We start from the raw sequence: 22,413 nt of genomic DNA, 5'->3' as shown, positions 1-22,413 counted from the left end.
AAGAGCACGGGCTGGGGAGAGTAAACAAAACGCCATAAGCTTGTCTTAAATAATGTTTTAAGCATGAGATGCGTGGTCGTCCATTTAGATCGTCCGCGCTGTACTGGGGGATTTTGGATGGGGGCCGCAGCACGCAACTGGCGCCCGCATATTTCGCCATCGCACGCCATAGCAGCTTGTCTGACGCACCCTATAACGGCCCAAGAATCACGCCTGTTTTTGATGCACGCCTCATCACAGCTGACGAGTCGCTGCGTGTCTCATGATATTTCCGGTTGACTTGGCTGTTGTTGGGCTCCATGATCCTGTGGTGATCAGGGATTCGTAATTCTAAATCGCGACTGGGATGTTGGGCTTCGGCTCTGGGCACCTTTATTCTCAACAAGCTATTTACGATAAATGCGACTTTACCTCTGATTCCCAGATAGAAGTACACAACAGGGTTCTCCTAGAAATGGCGATTTCTATGTAAGAGCATGTTGTCCACGTGGGTCATGTACAATCAATGCACGACACAATTGAGAGCAATTTGGACAACTCATAGCACCTACACCAGGGATGGGTCCTAGATGGGCATTATGTCGGCATTTAATTAAATGGATTTGGCACTAGCCCAGGAGATTTTAGCAGCTACCGTGGTGCAGGCACACGCAATCGCTTTCTTTTTCCTTTTTTCTAGACGCTGATCTCTCGACTCCTTTTCAGACCTTAGTAGCTCAGGTCTCTCTTGAGCCCTTTGTTATGCATACTTCACAGTACTCACTCAAAGTTACGTTGAAAATAATTTTACGTCGAGTCATGATTATAGATTATCTGGATTTTCTTATATTCGTCGAACGCAATTTGCTTCCAGATACGTACCTCGCGCTGCTATATTAGATCTGTATCTACTATACACTAATACCAGAGCGCTAGTTACTGACCAACTCAGCGATAAGATTTCTTCGTATGAAAGAGCCCCAGAAAGCGTTCTTGGATGTACCAACTTGGTCGGATAAGATTGCTCTGCTACCCCCTGAGATGACATAAAGGGTCCACACCGATCGACAGCTTGGGCCGCCTGGATCACCTCTCTGATTCAATCCGCTGAACTCTACTCCGTAGGTTTAGCAGCATAAATATGCTTCTCTATACCACAGGAAGCTTAGACTGAAGTCCATACTGGATTTACAACCAAGAAGCGGCAAAGAGGATTTATGAAGGTTCTCATAAAAAGAGAATCTTCCAACCCCCACTTCGTAGATACGCATATTTGGACAAAATCTATTCAAGCTCTATATGCACCTATATAGACCGGATAATGTCTGGCGGGTGGGGCTTTCCTCTCTCAGCTGCCGCCGCTTTTGTGAGGGCGCTCCAGCTCCAGCTCAGTGATCAATCAATATCGTTATATGATTTATGACTTATTCTTACTTGGCCCCGGTGATCGACCAGTGATTGATTAGTGATTCTCTAATCTCAACGCTTGTTGTAGGTACCTACATTTTGTTTACTCAGGAGGAGGGGGGGGGGGGTCTCTATTCTGTAATGCTTAGTATAGTTATGCTAGAAAAAAGAACTATCTCTTGGCAGAATCGAATTCTTGCGATATCTCGTCAACCAGAGGTCCTAGGATCTCCAGACCTAGTTCAAAATCAATCTAACTTCCCGCTCTATTGTTTGATATCGGCTTTGAGGCTATATCGGCGATGGCGGTAGCAGGCGTGGCCGAAATAGGGATTTTGTATCCCGACCGGGCGCGAAATTTACGCGAACCACGGAACGCACAAACTCACTTCTAGCAGACCGACCGGCGAACTAACAAGCAAAATAACCAACTAACTAACAAGCTCACTATCAACGACTGCTCTTCGATAGAGGAAATCGCCTATATCGCAAGAACCGTCTACAACTAATATGCAAGCACGGCTAACCCGATCGTGTGAGGCTTCATCCTCTCTATCGAACGCTACGTATTGAAAGCGCGCGAAAATAACACCCAGGGGATAGCCGCTGTCCTTACCGCTATCGCTGCGATCGACAAGGGGCAGCAGGAGCTTACTAACCGAATTACTCGTATCAAATCAATTACTTGCACTATATCCTCCTCCTAGCAGTCCTCGGCAGCCGCGCAGCGTACCTTTCGCACCTAGGGCTAGTAGCGTATAATTATAGTAAAACCTCCGTCGGAATAGAGCACTTAGTCGGGCTCAGTCAGCGTATCGCTAGTTAAGCTAGCAGAAGATCGTTAGGTGATTATCAAGATCAAGGATAATACGATACAGGCGCGCCTCCGGTCGAAAAAGGAGTAGGATATCGTGAAGATAGCGGATAAGAAGAAAATAGAGGTAGCTAGGCGCATAGACAGTAGTATACTTACAGGTTGTCGCCTAGTCGCTACGCGTAAGCTTCCTTCTAGTAACGTAGCTATTATAGCTAAGACTACAGCGTTAGCAGAGGTACTTGGTACGTGCTGTTAACTGGTTGACGTAAAATGTGCGTTATCCTAACGTACCTATCTCGCAATCTCCGACTATCTGATCTCGCAACCGTACCGTTGCCGAATCGCTGAGGCCTTACACGGACTCGGGTCTATGGAGTAGACCGAAGACGTTGTCAGTAGGTAGAGCGCCTAGTCAGTCGACGAAGTAGTTATGGGATAACTACTAGGTGTTCCTCCTAGTTGTGGGTGTGTCCTTATATTGTACTATAGATAGAATCAGGTAACTAAGATAGTTCGATTGGTAGGTCTCAAGTAACAATATGTAAATTAACGCGAAGAACTAAATATATAGAGGTGAATGAGTGTCCTTATATATCCAAACCTTCTCATCGCTGATAAGTGCGGAACTTATCGCTGTTATCTTTCAGATTTATTGCTGATAAGTCGAGGCTCATCGCTGATAACCTTGTTACAGAATCGATTGGTTCAGGCGTGTCTATATTTAGCACCCCAGGGGTGGGTCTGTAACACTTTGTAGAAATTATCGGTATAACGCTGCCCGATAGAATAGGCAGACCACTATACATTCTTAATAGACTCTACCTTAAACTACCTAAGGATATAATTAGCAGAATTTTGTAGGTGTTCGAACTTCACCTCTCCTAGCTTGGGTCCTCTCGGAAGTTCGATATAAAATCAGACTAGGTTGTAGGCGTTACCTTCCCGAGGAATAATTAGCAAATTTCCTGCCCCCGACCGGATAGTCGCCTTTTTTCTAATATCCGGGAAGTCTGTTCGAGGTACTATGTCTATAACGCCCTAAATCGTATTACTGCTGTTACCTAGTATATTAAAACCTAGTGCGCGACGAACTATACTGTAGGCGCTATCACAAGCCTGTGTATTATTAGTAAATTTTTTAGTAAAATAGCACACTAGGACAATAATTTGCTCTACCTAGCAAAGCGTACTTAGCTTCGAACTCGACTAAATAACTATTCTTCTTAGCGATTACTTTAACAGGATAAGCTAAAGGATCCTTAGCCTGTTCGCTATCTACCTCGAGGTGCTTAATGTCATAGCCATATTCGATGCCTTAAGTCGTTGAACCGGCGCATTGCCTCAATCAAGAGATTGTTCATAGAGCCTGGTTCAAGATGACATAGGGTTGATGGGGGACTGCTGTTCTACCCATTCGCTTGATGACCTTTCCCTCGGCACCTTGCTCTGCCCAAAATGCGGGCTCGAGGACATAGTAAGCCTCACCTAAAAGCAGGTCACCAATACCAAAACTTTCGAATATTTCAACAGTACGACATTGTACATATTTGCTTGGCCCAGGGCTAAAGGACCGTCACGCCGCTCAAGAACCTTGCAGCGGATCCCATAGCAAGCGAGCTAGGTTGTGGCAAAAAGACCTGCGCTTCCGCTGCCGCAGATAAGAAAGTCAACTTTCTCAATCATATATCAACTCAGTTGGATAGGCAAAAACGGGCAGGATACCATAGCGTTCTTGTAGGGCTATCCGGCCTCTTGGGAAATTTTGGAGTGCATTCCACCTCCTGGGAAGTTCGGAGCTCATTCCGTATATTCGGATCATATTCCGAATTAAACCTCGGCTGAGGTCGGAAATTTCGGCGTAAAAAAGCTCGACTAGCATTTGACGTTCGGTACAGTAAAGTGATTCTCTCATAAATCTACAGAGATAGGTGACAAGTCTTAAAATTGTATATTTCTGTTAAAATACTAAAGAGTTTTTAGCTTTTTCCTTATCAGGCAAATAAAAGAATTAATGATCCAAAGTTCGGTAAATGTTCACTATATTAACTTGACAAAGCTCGCTATCCCACGCTGGTGTTATATTCAGTATTTTAACTAGCTAGTGTAGTCGTTCCTGCTAAGCGTTCTCGATTCAGCCAAACTCACTAGCTTTTCTATTTCTAACCCGCCACAAGACTGCTGACATGTAGAATAAGTTCGCCTGGTCGGTATTAGTGGTACTATTCTGCCATTCTGTCACGTATTTGGAACTAGTTAGGAGGTTTATCCTTGTTCCCTCCAGGGCCGTCAGGGATGATATAGATACACTATAGCACCAATTAATAGGAAGGGAGGCCAAAGAACTTCTTTCAAAAAAAAGATTTTTGCGAGCGAGTTCAACTTGCTTGGGTATTCATCTAATTAGTTGTTGATAGTGCCTTCCAAAAAGACCTTATGCGCCTCACAGCGTAAGGGATTGTGTACTCCTGCATTTCCGAATCTCATCTACGCACTTCGTCTACCAAAATGAATGATTGAGAACGATATCAGACACGTGTTGGAGTAGTCGTGAACTTTGTAGAACGTAGCAGCTCTTTTTACTCACCCTCGATGCCGAATGCCGAATGCCGAATTCCGGAACAAACCTTGTTCCCCACTAAGCTGGGAATCTCGGCAAGACCAAGGTTGGATCTAAGTGCTGATGATTAATGAGGAGCGGGACGAGCGGCAAAAGACTTCAATTATTAATCGAAGCTTCCACGCTATTGCATTGAAGACCAAGGGAATCTGCCCTATAAATTACGCGCTGTTTGTCGCAGGGTGCAAGGATACAAAGATTGAAACTTAGTTTGGCCTATCTTTCAGCGAGGTTAATTTAGAATGGACGCTCCCTGTGTGGCACTCTTCGGGTCCAATGGCTTCATTGGGAAGGAAATTCTCCCGACATTCCTGAATGCGTTGCAAACACGCGAATTGTCGTCCTTGAAGCTTGCAACACAAAACCCCAGGTCATCGGCTTATGATGCTGCGCGCACCGGAGGAGCTATTGTTTGTCTCATCAATTTTGGCGACAAACTTTCCTTGCGTCGGATGCTAGAAGATGTCGACGTTGTTGTGTCCTGTATGGGGACAGGAGGTGACTCCAAGGAGAACAAGAAGCTGCTTGTCGAAGCTTGTGAGACTTCTACTCTTTAAAAGAAGATAACTTCGTGATTCGTGGACTCACTTTTTCGATTAGGCGCTGAAGCGAATGTGAAGGTTTATGTGCCTTCTGAGTGGGGTACTGATCACCTCCATATTAGATATCAGCATCCAATGTTTGCAAGCAAGCAGGAGCATCAGTCTTATGCTCAAAGCCTCGGCCTGAAGTCTATCGCTATATACACTGGGATGATTATGGAGACTTCATTCTGCAAGTGGTTTGGTAATAAAATCAAATACGAATCAGAAAGTTTTCTACATACTGACAGGATTATAGGATTTGATACGAAAAATCGGACGTGGAACATTGTAGGAACTGGAGAAAGGCCTGTCGCGATGACCAGTCAGAAAGATTTAGGGCCATTAACGCTGCGAACAATTTTGCTTGCTTTCTCATCGCCTCAATCCTGCCCATCACAACTTCGAGTTTATTCCGACAACCGTTCCATTCAAGAATATAAAAAATGCTTTGAAAATGAAAGCAAAGAGAAATTAAGAACGAATTTTACATCACTTCAGGATGCTGAGCGGGACTACGAGTCGAAGAAAGCCTCAATTCCCCCTAACATGATAGGTTGGTGAAATCCAGTCAAGTTTTATTGAAATATACTCATCTGTTTTTAGGGCCGCTCATGAATCTCTTAGTTGCTGATGGATCATTCGACCATTCCTCCAATGCGCGGGAGATCATCAATCCGGGCCAATGCTATTTCAAGTGGACGACCGTGGATGATTATGCTAGAGAGGTTGGTGGATTGCCATGGGAGAATGAATCTCCGTGGTGAGAACAAAGTGTTATTCCACTTGCGGATTTCTATCTTGTCCTTGCGCTTTCTTTACCAGACCTGCCATTTTTAAAAACTTGTTAAAAACCAGGAACTGTTTGGTCGGAATACTCAATGAACAACCTCTTCTTGACCGTACGGTCGGCGCACCCATCGTTGTACTTTCGATCCTATCTCCATTCAGGACTTTCAATCATGCTTATACCGCACGTAGGAGCGATTGGAATTCACCCCCAATACTAAATTTCCATCTTGGGAGCCATCTCAATAAGTCTGTTTGTCTGCTCTTAAGGTGCTCTCATCCTCATCGGTAACAATGACTTAGTGCTTTCCTTAGAGAGTATAGTCTCATAATGGGCTTTTCTGATGACTATTGGACAAGCAATTACTGGCCCTGAGATATATTACATCATCGATACATTGGAAGAATGCAAACGCAAGCCACAGGACATGATATTTCATAAAACCTACCAGTCGTTGAGTTATATAAGCACAATTGGCTTAGCACCCAGGTTTCTCTTAGTATGCTGAACAGGCTTTCTTGATGTATACCACCCTTCAGCTCGGCAAAGAATTCCTCGATCAGGTAAAAATCCGCCGAATATGGGGGCAGGTACAGTAAATTGACTCACCCGTCAGCAAATAAGATCTCGATCCGGTCTGAATCTGAAGAGATGCGTTATATATAACAAGCACAGCTTTAGCTCGAGCTATCTCCGAAGTTTTGGATATGGGTTATTTTTGAATATGTCGCAGTACATTGCTATACAATTTCATACTTTCAGCCTTGTGCCCTGGACCGAAGGAAGTGGGAGGAAGCGGAAAGGTCCCGCACGTGATTAGGACTTGATTTTTATTTTCTTGGGTTTCACGAACAATAGCAAGATTTCCAAGTGCCATACAATAATTCGTCGCGAAATTGGACCGAATTCGCGATGATTGGATTGCCGAAAATCGGAGTTATGGACGGATGCTTTTAGTGCTACTGGGTAAAGGGTTCTGCTGGAAACGACTCTAGGTTGGGGATCTTTATCCCTATGGATCTCAGAGTGCATGACGCAGATTTCTCAAATCGTCGAAAAAGCAGAGTGTGATAGGGCCTCCTCCCTGGGAAGAGCTTGGCCACTGCGGGGTTGACGCTTGCGTCTCCTTCCTATTTGTTACCTATTCGGTGACTCTCTATTGTTCCTGTCTGTAGATATTAAATACAATTTTAATCTGCTGTCAGAGACTCGTGACCGGCCCATTTTTTGTATGCTCTTCTAAACTAGACTGTTAGCTTCGAGCTTTAGTGAAATCAGTTGGGTGATGTCGAGGAGAACAAACCCGTTATTTACACCCGCAACTGATTTTTTCGCTAATTGTCTCCTCTTGTGTGTAATTAATAGTGTTTGTTTCTATTCCTAATGCTGTCCTTGTTAGTGAGGAGAACTCAATGCGTATTTGCGCTATTTGCGCGTAATCAATCTTGTAGTTCCTTAGTTAATGCCTCGTTCGTTAGACATCTATAGATATATCAAACACCTCCTCTCGCTCTCTTATTTATTCACTTCTTAATTAATATACTTAATTATTTCGTTAAACTCATTAAATGCTGCTATATAAGTAATTTATTCCTCTCGTACCTAAGGGTAATATACGGCGTATCTTAAAATTCTAAATATAATAGATAATTTATAAGCAGAACTACTACTAAAGAAAGATAGACTAGCCTTATTGAAAATCAAGTGTAATTATTGTTATCTAACAAGATATTGTTAAATATTATCTGTTGGTACAGGTTTTAAAAAATAAAGATTCGGGGGAACGAACCTAAATAAGGTGAATAATTCGTTGTAAATTGTGAGGAAGTATTTTATACTATTTCATTGAAATACAAAGAGGTTATATATATAGCATGAAGTTGTTTTCCGATAAACTTAGTCTTTTTATATATAGGAGGAAATTATTTTCAACATTGCGTATCGTTCCTAAGTAACAGCCTTATCACAGCATCATTAAACTAATATAAATCGTTACACTATTTACTAACTCCTTTTGCACGGCTTCTATTATTGATTTTAGGTTTCTAAGAAAAATATTGTGGAATAGTGCATCGGTTTCTTTACTTCAAGAAGACATTAGACTGACTGAGAATAGGACAACACGTTCTAGTCTTGGTTCAATTTCCAGATTTACTCCAGAAGACTGCTCGGCGCATAATCACCCCGAGAGAACTGGTGCCATTTATGACGCATTTCGTCGAGCGATGTGGGTCGACGAGTGAGTCAAAAGGTTATGTCAACTGTATGTATAACTCCAACAAAAGGGAGATACTCTGTGAGCCCAAGGAAGTCAGTGTGGTTCTATCTAGAGGCAATCTTCCAGATATTTGGCCTAGGGGGTAAGTGGCCACCTGTTTAATCAACAATGGTAAGGCTTTAATCAGAAAACTTGGTGCAAGATTTCTGTGCCTGGAATATAAGATTGAAATCCCATCGCTGCTTCTATCCTTTTCTTCAACTGACCCTTCTGCCCCGCTACCAGGGTATCAGGTTATTTGCAAATACCTGGTCGATTACCTGAATTTTGTACTAAGAAAATCCAGTACTTTATGCCTACCAGACCACAGAAATAACCCGAGTGGTCTGAACCCCTTCGGGTGTATATGTCGTTATATGCAGTAAGTGGATAATAAAACTTGCAATATCCTTGGCAGACCGAGACGAGAGAGTTTATTAGGATAAATTGATGGGAGAAACCTGCACCACCTACCAAACGCACTGATAATAAGGATCATAATTCAACAAAGGAAAAAGATACATGCGTTCCCCACACTTCTCAATATTGAAATACAGCCTAGTGTCTCCATACCGAGTCTTTGAAGGGTAGCTGCACGTCTAGCAGGGTCGCCATTCTCGACCAGGTTGGACATAATTGGTGAAGCTTCTTTTGATGCCCATTCGAGATATATTTCAACTTAAAATACCGTTCGCTGGAGTTTGAGAAGATCACCGCTCGAACGTGCGAGTTTGTAGAGAGACAATCAATAAATTTCACAGTTCCAGTCATTCATTGAATAGCTTCAAGCGCAGTATCCTTAGTCAAGTGCTATATTTGCATCCACTCTTCACTTTCGAGGATCCTATCAAATCGATCATTTACCCGCGAATGCTGAAGTGCCCTTATTATGTCCAAGTACACATTCCAGCGTCTCCTAATTTGGCACTAGTTGACCTCTCGCTTGGGAATTGTAATGCTTACATATCTGCGTGACAAAACAGTAGCCCAAGGAGAGGGTCCTAGGTACTCGGCATGTCGGCCTCTTGTGGCTCACGTGTATTTGAATCAACGAATCTATTAGTCTCCGCAGTAACGTCACCCCGCGCCTGAGTTAATCGATGACGCATGTTAGACCTAATGCGTTGCAAGTATTTGTTTTGCCTCTCCAATGTGTTATGACTGTAATATTGATATAGATTCCCTACTATGGGGTCCTAGTAGATGTGAGAGCAAGCTGATGTACAGTCACTAATTATAGTGAGTTAGCAAGGCGCCTATTAATCATATAATGCCCTACCTTAAGTCGATATATAGCTTCTTAGATCTAAAAGATATAGTCTTAATATTTAATTTTTAAAATGAAAATCTAACTCTTTATAACAAGGTCTACATTTGAAAATTTCGATAGGGTAGCTACCTAGAGGAAACTAATTATGCAATATACTAAATATAGGTAGTATAATAAATTATCGGAGCAAGCTAGGATACTATAGGCTTGTTAGGATATGACGACTTGTATAGGGTAGAAAGCCTGTCAACTAGTTAGGAAGATAGACGTCAAGTAAGGAAGGCCAAACACTGTTTCTTGCTATCTTGGATCTCTCCATGATCCTCAATTTATGTACAGGCTTCGACACCTTTCCACATTACCAAAGCAGAGACGATGGATCACATTATAATATGCGGTCTGACGTGGCTCCCATGGGGTAGGATTAAGCGAAGGCTGCAAGATGGAGGGGTTCACGAATCCCTGGAAGGGCACCGAACCCCTAGGGCCTTGTAGGCCATGCACCCATGTTGGGGAAAGGTTGACACGTGATTCTTGGCAGTCGCCGCCTACTGACCCACCCGAGTCGCCGCCTACTGAGCCGTATTCTGTGGGGAAGTGGGGTTGTCATCACGAAGCCTGACGATAAGGTGTCTAACCGACACCTAAGGCATTAAGTTGGGAATAACCTCCTCATGTTGCAATATCATGCGACACCAAGACAGTCGATTCCTTCAACTATCTATGTAGTCGCTTTTACAGGCTGGTCTTCGGTAATTTAGCTCGACGTAGACTGCTGACTGCGCTGTCGATGAGATGGCCACCGGTGTATCACCGACTTGAAAGTCGGGAACAGAGGGTAGCCTTCTGACTCCGTCGGCCACCCCCAGGTGGAAGCGACCTCGACCACGCACTTATTCGGTGCCAAGCTATGCTCGTTTCAGGTTGATCACGCATCATTGGTTTTTCACTTGTAAATCACCTCTGCGATCGATGTAGTTGCTGAATACTTACTTCATCCTCTTAGTCTATATTATGGTATATTGAATGTCCTGGCACTTCAACTTTTTTATATCAGTATCCGTTCCATATATACGAGTTTGCGTCAAAAGAATATTGGCATTCAAAGGGAGACGTTATGCTGAATGTACGACGAGGAGACCATGTTGATAGATAACAATGCACGTGGGTGAGGCTTTCCCTTGAGTCGGACAAAGAAATGGGGCTTTTTCGCATCGTTGCCTTGCCTTCGTGATACCGAAGGCGCTCTGGCGGAGATGAAATACTCCCTAGATGTGTTGAACGCCGAAGGTGTGGCTTTTCTTCACAGGATACGGCTCTGGGAACCAATACCTTGGCAGCCCCGAATTAAAGCATATCTGGGAGGAATTAAATATCAGAAAAGCTGTGGTCTTCATTCACCCTACTCATCCCGCTAATACGACTCGAGTCAACCCTGTCCTGCCGCAGACAGCGATTGATTATCCCCATGAGACCACGAGAACTGCTGTCCACATGATTATCACCAACAGAAAGATAAGTTATCCAGATTGCAAAGTAATTCTTTCCCACGCCGGAGGAACCCTGCCCTTCTTGATTACGCGCGTTTGTACCGTGCCCAAGGAAGCCGCTGCAACCGCCCGCATTTATGGGAAATCCTCCAAGGAGATCATGGAAGACTTCCGGTCATTCGACTTTGACTTGGCCTTCTCCAGTTCCGAGGTCGTACTCAAACTAGGTCTCGATGTTATTCCGCATGATCATATTACTTATGGTAAGGCTTTTGCCAAGTTCTGTTGTTTTTACAGTAGCTATTATATTCCGCAGGTTCCGATTTTGGTTATGCGTCCCCCGACAAATCACTTGGCTTCAAGCAAATTCTAGACGGCTTCCCGCTTGACCCAGAGCTACGCGATAAGATCTTGCGAACAGCCTTTTCAAAGCTCTATAGTAGTATGGCTCTAGGATGGGAAAGTAGCGTTAACTTTCTAAAATTTTTGGCTCGTCGTGTCATGGGAGATAATATCGAAATTGAAATCATGAATGACCAAATGTGCCATCATTTTGAGACACTCTTCCATGCCCATAGCTCTTCTGAAGGCGTATCTGAACTTGACGCGCCATAATTCCGCTCTAACTATACTTCATTCGTAACAGTCAATATTGATTAGAATGCAATTACGGTGAACAGAACACGAGGAATGCGTGCCGTTGAGGGGTCCAAGCACTCGGGATAGATCCCATCTTAATCCTCGCCTCGAATCTTCTTAGGATATGATTAACTTTCATTGGGCGAAGAGCCGACCTCGCGGAAACGGGTCTCAAACCTTGCACTAGGCCAATCTACCAATCCTTCTGGACCAATCAGACGCCTGCTATCCCAGATACGCGGATTAGTCCCGAAACGCGGGGAATCAAGGATCTATACAGTCCGGGATGAGAACCGAAACTATAAATTTGCCTGATTTCTGTGGGGAATGACACTATTCCCCCGCATTATACTAGATCAGAACGAATTAGAAAAACCTAGAATAGAAAGTAAAGCATTCGAGAGATGGGTATAAAAGGAGGTGGACTGGCTGGCTTCTTCTAGCAGCCATACTATCAGGAGTCAGTTCGCTGGACCTCAATCCAATCTTATAATAGGAGATAGAGATCTTGCTTTTACCAATTTCAATCCTTCCCCGCAACTATGAGCGACACGGGTTCTGGCAACCTTCAGACAAAGAACCCCTTCCAGCATTTGGAGTCAATTGAATCGGGTCCTCCGGTCAAATTGGATGGAGCAGTCCCTTCATCGTCAATGGAACCTACTTCTCGCCAAGCTGTCGACTGGCCACAATGGAAGAAGAATGCTACAATTTTGATGGTCTCATTTCATTCCATGATTTCTGTGTTCATGGCAGCAGGAATCGTGCCAGCAATTTCTTCACTGGCAAAATCTTATGGTGTGCCCCTTGCTGACGCAAGCTACCTGGTGTCCATTCAAGTAAGTATCTGGTCTCGTAATATTCCCAGAGTGAATCAGGTTTGTTGATAAGAATGCGATTTAGATCGTTCTACTTGGAATAGCACCTATTTTCTGGATTGTCATCACAGAAAGATATGGCCGCCATTATGTCCTTATATTTTCGGTCCTTGCGAGTATGGTGTGCAACATCGGAGGCGTCCGGTGCGAAACTTACGCTGGCCAGATGGTCACTCGTGTTTTGACTGCAGTTTTCATATCTCCACCCATTGGAATTGGCAGTGGAGTGGTAGCTGAATTATCTACTCCAGATGAATATGCCCGGAAGGTGGGGTGGTGGGTTTTGATGACCATCCTCGGTACCCCGGCAGGTCCCTTTATCATGGGGTTCGTGGCGCAGCACACTCAAGTGGAATTCATATTTGGGATATTTGCCATCATCAATCTCTTGCAAGCGTTGGCTTATATCTGCCTTGGTGGGGAGACACTTCGTGTCATGGAACTTGAGAATGATGCAGCAAAAAAAAGATCTCGATTTTCCGGGCGTTTGTGAACAGGCTACTGCCCAAACGACTTGATACGCGTCCGATCAGGATATCGGACTTTGTGTCTCCATTTCACCTAGCCAAGAACCCTCGGATCTTGGTAGCAGCGCTAGCTACTGCTATCACCTTCTGCTATGCCAATATCGTCTTCGTGGTCGAAATGCCGCTCACGTTTGGGGAGAAATTTCATCTCAATGCTCAACAAACCGGTCTCCAATTCATTCCCATCATCATCGGGTGCGTAATTGGAGAGCAGATCGGTGGTCCAATGTCCGACTACTTCATGAAGGTATATAGAAAGCGCAAAGGCCGAGTTTGTCCGGCCGATCGCCTCTGGTTGACTTACATTGGCTTCCTCACTATCATTGCTGGTCAGCTCGTCTGGGGGGTTCAACTTGAGCGAGCGAAAATTTGGAATGTAACTCCCTGCGTGGGAATTGCCATTGCCAGCTTTGGCAATCAGATTCAATCTACCATTCTCACAGCGTATGCCATCGATACTTCGCCCGATGACTCTGCATCAATCGGAGTGCTGTTCAACGTTATCAGGCTACTTTATGGTTTTGTTCGTCCTCCTCTGCCTCAGGATCTATTATCTCACTAACAGAAATTCTAGGTCGGCCCTTTCTATTTCCCATACATGTTTCGTGCTTTAGGTTTCACTGGTACGGCCGGGGTTATGAGTGGCATTGTCGTTGTCGGTGGAATTATCCCAACATTGCTTGTCCAGGTTACCAGTCCACGGGAATAATTATGCAACGACAAGAGAACAAACTTCAAATACGTGCAATTTGGATAAGAGAAGATTTTTGTATTGTTAATCATATTTGTCATATTTTGCCATCTTTTGCCATCGTCAAGAATATTGAAGGGACATTGATTAGCAAATAAACATGCAGGAAGAGGATACCAGCCCAGCCTTTAGGTCTCTATTTAAGCCTTCCTGTCTTCGGGTCAATCTCCTGGCGCCCTTTGAAATCCACTTTCAGAGACTTGGCACCGCCTCGAATCAAATTCTGTAACCAAACGGGAGCTCCTCGCTACGTGATATGTTAATAAAAGTCCTTCAAAGTGGGGTGATAACTTACCAAGCCTGCGAAGAACCTAAATATACCAGGGAGAAAGATAGTCTGACTTAGTCCACTATCAAGTGTATCAACAATCGCATCGACGACGGTGTCTATATGCAGCAGAGGCATTAAGAAGTGGGACTGATTTGTCTCTCCCTTGAAAAGAGGCGTCTTTGTAAAACTCAAAACAGCAAGCGATGTGCGAACTTTGAGTGCACCCTCGCCTCGAAGCTCTTCCGCAAGACACTAAGAAAATAAGCACTTTGAAACAGGGAAGAAAGAGTTTTACCGGGATCTTACTTCATGAAATGCGATCATTCCAGCTTTTGACGCTGCGTAATCTGCAATCCCTGGCGGAGGAATATAAGCACTCATCGATGAGACGTTAAAAATGTGGCCGTGATTTTGCTGGATCATGGTTGGAAGGAACTCTTTAGTGAGCAGAAAAGGTGCATGTAAATTGGTCTTCAAGGTAATGATATTGTCGCTGTATGAACCTTCGACAACAGTCCGACCACGAGACAAACCAGCATTGTTGACTACCACTGTCAGCTAGAGATCTAATTTATCGCCTTTTTTACCTTACCAAGAACTGTTGGATGACCTATTTCGACTTTGATCTTTTCGCAGACAGATGAAATTTCCTTTTCGTCGCTAAGGTCGCACTTATAGTATACGATACGTTTCCCTTGAAGTCGTATTAGTCGAAGGCAAGTGAATGAGAAGGATTCAATCCGCGTACCAGGTTCATATGTCAAAGGAATAATATCCAGCACAACCACCCGAGCCCCCATAGCCGCGAGACGTTGTGCAACACCACCCCCGATGCCACCACTCCCACCGGTGACTACTACCAGCTCCTTCTTCCAGTCCCAGCTGTCATCTGTAACCCAGTTGTTTTGACTTTTGCCACTCAACCAGTCATTAAGAAACAGCAAGATACTGGTCCCGGTGATCAGTTGAACGGGCCTTTGATATGGCACAGCAGCGCTCAACTTGGCTCCATGCACCAAGTATAAGCATGTCAGCGTGAATAACGGATGAAGCAGTGTTTGCCGTAACCATTTGAAAACTGGGTCAATGTAAAGGCCCTCGCGGGGAAGAATTGCTCCTTTGCTCGTCATCGTCGAAATCTAAACTTGGGTGTGGTCAATATTGGGAGGTGGAGAAATCTCTCCCCAATTTAGTACTTTATGAACATTTGGAAATCGGATACGTTGCCGCGACCTGCTTAACTTAGGTTTTGCACAATGCGCATAGTCTGTGATCTTCTCCGACTTCTCAAGAATTTGAAGTTCGCAACTGTTCCGTGTCTGAGCCGGACAGTACCCGGATGGCGGTATGTCGGCGCAATATCCATCCAAGGATCGTGTTCGCGTGACAACCGGAACGTTCCGGTTCAAGAACTCAAAGAGATTGTGCCCACTGGACATCTCCAGTCTATGGTATAGTATTTTTCGATCATTGGTGGTATGCATTTTGAATGGTGCCATGAAGTCAATTAATCAAAGCAAGCGCCGTCGTAGGAACATAGAGAATTCCCTCGACCCTTTCAAAAGACAGCACAATGCGGGATACTCCAGTTCTCATTCCGGCTCTCGACTCCTCTTAGCTCATGTTCAGACGGTATACTTACCCAATATCAAAAGATAAAATAGTAATAACAGGTCTAAATATATTTAGAGAAAGTCTGGCACCAACAATGGCCGATAGTTCGAGATTGCTAGAGATTGTCTGCTCATTATCGACGAATACCAATTCTTAACCAATTCAATCATATTGAAGCAGGATAGGCTGTAGTGTGAAGCCTTTTCGTAGGAGTTTTGAGTGGGAACCAAAGGATTAGACACCTCTTCTGCGTGTCTTGAGAAATCAATGGTCTAAGATTAGAAAAAGTGTTTCAAGAGAATGTGGGTAGCTACTAATAAGAGTAAGATAAAATACACACTAGAATTACGCAAGATGAATATACAGATGATCCCGAGTTTCAACAATACAGCACTGGTTGTAGTTCCGATTACTATAATTTCCCCAGGTGCATGTTGGACAGCGCTATGGTGCCGTAGGTTTTGAGCTGCCTGAGGAATTCCCGAGAATCACTGAGCTGATTACCTGCCAAGATCCCAACGCAAGTTAAAGCCAACAGTATAACCCAGGAAGCAGAGCGGGCTCTTGGCTTTACGACTCTCTGTGAAACAGCTTATCAGCATGAAGTGCTAGCCAGACGACGGGAAGCTTGAAGCTCGAACCTTGATAGACCAGTCAGACCATGTAGGAAACAGACTTCTCCACCAGTAGTGGCCTTGAGTCCAGGGGTAGGACATGGAGTTCCAGTTTTTATCGTTAAGATACCACTATGAAAATCCGTTAAATAAGAGATGCCGGATGGGGATTATCAGACGAGCTGAGCTTACCGACAAACATCCAGCGTTCCAAACACGCTTTTTCAGTGCGTCTTGCACCCAATACACGTAATCGTGCTCAGCTTTGGCAGTGACCTCGATCGAACCAGCATCACCATCTAGAACTGGCTTGAGGACGCGAAGGGCATAGTTTATCGAGCTAGTTTAGTTATAATGGTTAGAAACCCGCGGTGCAGAATATAAGAGATCGTCGATACGCGTAACCTACTTCTCTGCAGCCATCATGGCAGACGTATGACCAGTCGCAGCATTGGGGCCCAATAGCATGAAGAAGTTAGGAAATCCATTCAGTGCAGAGCAGTTGTACGCTGCTGGACCGCCGTATTCCTTGCTCCCCCAGTGCTGCTCGACATTTTGGCCGTTACGTCCAACGACATCCATGTAGGGAATAAACTTGTTGGTTTTGAAGCCTGTTGCGAGCACAATAACGTCAGCAGGAATGAATCCCTTGTTGGTTTTGATACCCTCTGCGGTTATTCTTTCGGCTTTCGCGTCTGTCAGCAGCACCTTGTCGTCATGCAGTGATTCCAGATACCCGGGGTCAAAGATTCGCCGCTTAGGCTCGAATTAGCCATCCAGACTTTTAGACATGACGCGCTAGACATGATAGATGTTTATCAAAAATAGACCTACCTTGCAGCCTACATCAAAATCTGGGATGAGCAAATCATGATACTTTTCCGGACCAGCCCGCCGCATATACGTTTCCACCTGTTTTCTTCTCTTCTCCCTCAGTTTGGCCGCACTCTTTGTCATTGGAAATAGACGAAAATCGTTCTCAGCGATCAAAAAGATGTGGAATCTGTGTAGTCTCATGGCCAATGGGACGTAGCGGAAAATCCACTGGAGTAGCTTGGGATAGCTGAAGTTTGGCGCCGGGAAGATCCAGTGCTTTGTTCGGATAACCTGGGTAAGTGATTTCACACCTCCATCCTTCACAAGAGCTGGGACAATCTGTGCAGCAGTACCTATGAATATATCAGTAACTCTTTCTAGCAGCTTTCTAGGCAATGACGAGGTTGATACTAACATCCATTTCCAATGACAACGACTTTCTTCCCCTTCAGATCCACGCTATGGTCCCAGCGGGCCGAATGGAAGATATTTCCTTCAAACTCCGACGCACCAGGGATTTCGCACTCACGGGGCTCTACAAGTTGCCCAGTAGCTGCAAAAAGAATTTGGCATTCGTGGGTATATTCCCTTCCTGTCGAATCTCGCAGGTAGAGAAGCCATCGATTGGCGTCCTCTCTCCAGACACTACGGATAACTTCCACTCCGAAGGTCATCTTCGGAAGCAGATTGTAGGTTTTCACCACCTTATCCACGTACTCCTTGATTTCCTTATTAGATGGCATAAGCTTTGTCCAATTCGGGTTCTGCGCGAAAGAAAAGCTATAAAGAGCGCTTGGGACATCGCAGCCGCATCCTTCAGGGGTGTCAGTTTCAAAGTCAGGTTGAGGTCGAGTGGTTTGGCGAACCTGGATACGTATTGATGTACCATGTTCCACCGGTCGTGGGATGTCGCTCAAAGAAACGAATGTCTTCAATGCCATACCATCTCTGTAACGTAGCGCCTAGAGCCACAGCCGATAGGCCGGCACCAACACAGGCTATCTGACTGTAGGTTGGGGCTTCGGTTGACGGTACAGTCATCTCGAACGATAATGATCATAAACTCAGTACAAAATGATGTAGCCTATCCTAATACGGGGCTGGTACTCAGTTTAAGTATGACATATCGCTGGCTGTCCCTAAATATCAAGATCACATCACATCGGGACCACTCCCGTGGCTTCGGATGCACCCGAAACGAGAAATCACATGTGCAAAAATACTTTCTTCATACATCATCTAAGAAAACTAAGTGTAGATCCTCGCGGAGAAGCGACTTTGGGTGTCGTGTCAACTGACTAGGAGGGCATTATCCTCAACTTCCGAGGCTCATCCTCAATCGGCACCGGCACAGTTCCGAATTTCCATGTCATGGCAAGAAGATATCGATCGAGGGATCATTTTTCAAAAGAAAAAATATCTTCGTAGCCAGCGGAACAAGTCCGTGGGTCGGGTATAAACAGCTATAATAATGCTAGTATCGCAGAGGTAAACATGACTTTGCCCTGGATCACAATCTTTCAAACAACAGAAAGCAGCCATGGATCTCCACTGGAAATTACAGACTACTTGGACCAGTATCATCACCACATACAGGCTAGGCATCATCGAAATTGTGGCTGATATACTGGTTCAAATTGTCGGGTTCATCATACCAGCAGCTGTCTACATGCTGATCGATGTTCTTTTCCCGAAGTTCTCGCAGCGCCACAAGATACAAGGCCCTCGTCGGCAGCCGACCCGCCAGGAAATTCTACACTGTATCAAGATTTCTCTTTTCAACAACTTTATTTCAATTGCTATGCATGGCACGATGCTCTATATAGCTGGCGGCTTCGATCATTCAATGATGAATTTCGACGCAACCATCCCCTCTCTGAAGACCTTTATAGGAGATTTCGTCTTTGCTCTACTAGCACGAGAAATCTCATTTTATTACGTTCATCGCGCCTTTCATCATCCCCGCATCTACGCCTATGTTCATAAGATGCATCACAAATACATTACCCCAGTCGCATTCGCTGCCGAGTATGCTCATCCGATCGAGCATATTTTAGCCAATGTGTTACCGGTCACACTCCCTCTCTACCTGAAAGGCGCTCATGGCCTCTCAATTATGGCTTTTGTCACCTTCGAGCTCTGGGAGGCCGCGGCTGATCATAGCGGGTACGACTTTTTGAAACTACCACCCGCCGAGTTGCACGATCTACACCACGAGAAATTTCGTGTCAACTATGGAACTATCGGCTTGATGGACTGGATTCACGGAACCGACACAGTTGGATGGGACCGGAAGGAAGGGAAGGTGGACAAGGCCAAATGAGTGAACACAAGATATCAAGGCCACTAGTGAGCGTTAATGACTGGCAGAATAGCTTCTTAACTAGGGCTTTGACGCCTGTCGATGATGTTGTGGCCGGGCATTTGAATACAATTCACGAAGGAAGACTCATGAATCTCATGAATCTCATGCAAAATTATCATGGAAATTAAACCCCGTCAGAAATCCTAAGTCATCCAATCCAGGTGCCATGTTCTCCGCAAACTCCTCCCAATCGAAGACTGGAAACTGGGTAAGGTCGTTAATTAAGTTATCATTTTGATCGTTAGGTTGCGGTATATGTGAAGCATCAGCTTCTGCACCCGTCTGATGTTGACCAGTAGGGACAGCTCGAACATAAGCAGCCTGGAGAAATTGAAGAGTGTTGGTTGCAGAGCGGCAAAATGTTGACAGGAATTCCAGGACACTGGTTGCCTCTTTCCAAGCCTCTCGTGCTTTGTCCAATAGTATTTGATCCATCATGGATGGTGTAGAAATAGCCATGAGGAGGACCATTGCTGCAGTCGAGGCGTCTGGGAGTGGTAGAATTAGTATGATAAGTAGAGTGGGATGAATAACGGCTGTAACATACAGAAACCATTGTACCACCATGCATCGGAACAGTCGGTTTGATAAGTCTCTCGTACTAGGTATGTGAGATCAATGGCAGCTGTCACACATGCCTCGGCGCATTTACTGAACATGGAAGAATACAGATTGCTTTGCATCTCTATGCTCTGGGATGACGAGTCATTTTGTAGCTCTGGTACAGACGATGAATCTTGTTTAGAGTATATTTGTGTGAATATGGGACGGTAGAGGAGGATCTGAAGGTGTATGTACCTGTATAGAGAGGTAAGAAAGTGGCAACTGAGGCTGTAACGATATGCAACACACCTAGCATGTAGGACATTTCTTTGCTGGGCAATAGCCATATTGGGTTCTGGACGAGAAGGCGCGGAGTGTGCCCCAGGTGTCCACTTCAAAAAGGAAGGGACATTGGTCTTAAACAATAGAAGCTCTCTTTCAACTTCGAGAACAATTTGAAGGCTCCTAAGGCTCAAGGTCGGGGATGGCATGTAGTCCTGGCGTAGCCGGCCACGCCATGCATTGTAGACATCAGCTAGAATATTGTCCAAGATATTATAAAGCTTGATCGCTTCGATATAAAATGCCATCAAGGGAGGTTCACTGGCACCATTTTGGTGCCCGGATAGTTCTAAACCATCTGGTGTGGGAACTCGGGCAAGATGGGAGGTCATGCTTGGTCTGCCGTATGTCATGCTCAAAGTCCTACAAGCTATAGGTTAGCATGGCAAACAAACAAGACAGAGGATTTGAAGACTTACATATCCATTATTACACATCCATGCCAAGTCCGCCTGCGAATTTCGGACTCCAGAGGTGTCAGAGAAGCCAGAATATCGGATTTGTGGAGTCCCAATCCAAAGGCAACTCTGCAGGCGTTCCCAACAGAATGCCAGCAACGACTGGGATATGGGGAGCTTTGCAGATAAAGTGCTGTAATGAGTAGAGTTTGAACCACGCCAAGTGTGTTGATGTCCAGAAAATCGAGCCCGATAAAATGCTTCGCTCGAAGGAAGAACGAATTGGCGACGGACTCGGCTTCCTCGGATGCCAAATCGGCAAACTGACAGCCCAAGGCAAATATCAAGTTCAGGGCACACAGGAAGACAGTCGATGTGGGCTCCGACTCTGTCTTTGATCCTATTCCAATCTGCAAATCGGTCGGCGCGGGGATATTGGGTTCGTCCTCTCCACGCCAGAGATTTTGATAGGCCGCCTCGAAGGCTGGGCGATGGAATAGTGGATAGAGAATGTATATTTTTTCGAAGAATCGTTTCACGAGGTGATCGGCAAACGCTCGCGGTGGCAATGAAAAATCCTCCATCCCGTAGGTGGTGGATGTGTCCTGAAGCCTGTTGTATGCGGCCTCGGCACGAGAGCCACCCGCCGGCCTTGATGGCATGCTTTGATAGGCAAAGCGCATAAGCGAAGCCGTAGATGAAGTACCATAGAATTGAAATCGGGTGGATCTCCTTCGATCTTCTCTCTCCGCCCCTGACAAGATCATCTGGCCCATGCCCGTAATGCGACCTTGATCTTCATCAAATAATGGCGATTCATAGATATCGGTAGTATTTTCCCCGAGTGAGCCAGTGTGGCTATCGTTGCGTTCACTTCGGGTACACAGTATTATATGCCCCGAGGCAAATCCGGCTGTGGAGCTTGGAGAGGCCGGATTCTGTTCCGTATTTTCCAGACGTAAACGACGAGAACTGGGGGAGACGCCGGCCCCCCCTTAGTGTCATTTCTTCTTGCCTAGTGGAGTCACCAGGTAGCCGAGCGTGTGGAGTTGAGGCCCTTGAGACATGAGCTCCAGCCTTCAAGCAGATGTCTTCCAGTTCTTTGATTCGCTGGTGGAGAGCACGGACATATCTATCTTGCGTTAGAGGTAAAATGCAACAAATCGTACATGCGGAGGAGGCTTACTCGTCCCTGCTAGTCGACCGGGAGTTCTCCGTGTTATAAACACACTGATCATTCCGATGTGATCGTCTCACGCATGGCCCGCAGATGGGCTTTATCCCATCACAGCGAATCTTCTTCTCCCTGCACGAGTCGCAGGCCAAGGCGATCTTAGGGCGTGTTCTGACTCGTCGTTTTGGGTTTCCAGCAGCTTTCGGTGACATTCTGTAAGATCTAGATCCACTAGCTTGATGAGTCGATTAAGATAGCGGATGTATCTTAGCT

The 22,413-nt window shown here is 45.1% G+C and overlaps 7 protein-coding genes across 7 annotated transcripts; 4 read left to right on the top strand and 3 right to left on the bottom strand.

The window, feature by feature from the left end:
- Window positions 1-5,062: 5,062 nt before the first annotated feature.
- Window positions 5,063-6,168, top strand: N7462_008397 (isoflavone reductase family protein; the record flags this gene model as incomplete). The annotated part of the gene is made up of 5 exons (XM_057080112.1): window positions 5,063-5,357; window positions 5,421-5,606; window positions 5,661-5,692; window positions 5,903-5,957; window positions 6,008-6,168. 5 exons carry the CDS (start codon window positions 5,063-5,065, stop codon window positions 6,166-6,168), a joined length of 729 nt encoding a protein of 242 aa, XP_056930440.1.
- A 5,044-nt stretch (window positions 6,169-11,212) lies between these two features.
- N7462_008396 (amidohydrolase family protein) lies at window positions 11,213-11,823 on the top strand (the record flags this gene model as incomplete). The annotated part of the gene is made up of 2 exons (XM_057080111.1): window positions 11,213-11,471; window positions 11,525-11,823. The coding sequence occupies 2 exons, from the start codon at window positions 11,213-11,215 to the stop codon at window positions 11,821-11,823; spliced, it is 558 nt and encodes a 185-aa protein (XP_056930439.1).
- A 566-nt stretch (window positions 11,824-12,389) lies between these two features.
- N7462_008395 (uncharacterized protein) lies at window positions 12,390-13,961 on the top strand (the record flags this gene model as incomplete). The annotated part of the gene is made up of 4 exons (XM_057080110.1): window positions 12,390-12,686; window positions 12,751-13,052; window positions 13,259-13,775; window positions 13,827-13,961. The coding sequence occupies 4 exons, from the start codon at window positions 12,390-12,392 to the stop codon at window positions 13,959-13,961; spliced, it is 1,251 nt and encodes a 416-aa protein (XP_056930438.1).
- Window positions 13,962-14,139: 178 nt separating this feature from the next.
- N7462_008394 (uncharacterized protein) lies at window positions 14,140-15,404 on the bottom strand (the record flags this gene model as incomplete). Its single annotated transcript, XM_057080109.1, has 5 exons — window positions 14,140-14,250; window positions 14,299-14,526; window positions 14,581-14,819; window positions 14,867-14,968; window positions 15,023-15,404. The coding sequence occupies 5 exons, from the start codon at window positions 15,402-15,404 to the stop codon at window positions 14,140-14,142; spliced, it is 1,062 nt and encodes a 353-aa protein (XP_056930437.1).
- A 1,092-nt stretch (window positions 15,405-16,496) lies between these two features.
- On the bottom strand, window positions 16,497-18,359 carry N7462_008393 (flavin-containing monooxygenase; the record flags this gene model as incomplete). The annotated part of the gene is made up of 6 exons (XM_057080108.1): window positions 16,497-16,634; window positions 16,695-16,842; window positions 16,912-17,258; window positions 17,337-17,671; window positions 17,734-18,132; window positions 18,185-18,359. 6 exons carry the CDS (start codon window positions 18,357-18,359, stop codon window positions 16,497-16,499), a joined length of 1,542 nt encoding a protein of 513 aa, XP_056930436.1.
- A 499-nt stretch (window positions 18,360-18,858) lies between these two features.
- On the top strand, window positions 18,859-19,641 carry N7462_008392 (sterol desaturase family protein; the record flags this gene model as incomplete). Its single annotated transcript, XM_057080107.1, has 1 exon — window positions 18,859-19,641. One exon carries the CDS (start codon window positions 18,859-18,861, stop codon window positions 19,639-19,641), a length of 783 nt encoding a protein of 260 aa, XP_056930435.1.
- Window positions 19,642-20,186: 545 nt separating this feature from the next.
- On the bottom strand, window positions 20,187-22,352 carry N7462_008391 (uncharacterized protein; the record flags this gene model as incomplete). Its single annotated transcript, XM_057080106.1, is given in 4 exon segments — window positions 20,187-20,931; window positions 20,988-21,839; window positions 21,850-22,098; window positions 22,153-22,352. 4 exon segments carry the CDS (start codon window positions 22,350-22,352, stop codon window positions 20,187-20,189), a joined length of 2,046 nt encoding a protein of 681 aa, XP_056930434.1.
- Window positions 22,353-22,413: the final 61 nt, after the last annotated feature.

This window comes from Penicillium macrosclerotiorum (assembly GCF_028827735.1).
Source record: "Penicillium macrosclerotiorum strain IBT 26536 chromosome Unknown utg000008l_segment0_segment0, whole genome shotgun sequence".
In the NCBI taxonomy this organism is placed as follows: Eukaryota; Fungi; Ascomycota; class Eurotiomycetes; order Eurotiales; family Aspergillaceae; genus Penicillium; species Penicillium macrosclerotiorum.
This window is presented reverse-complemented; position numbering and strand designations above follow the sequence as displayed.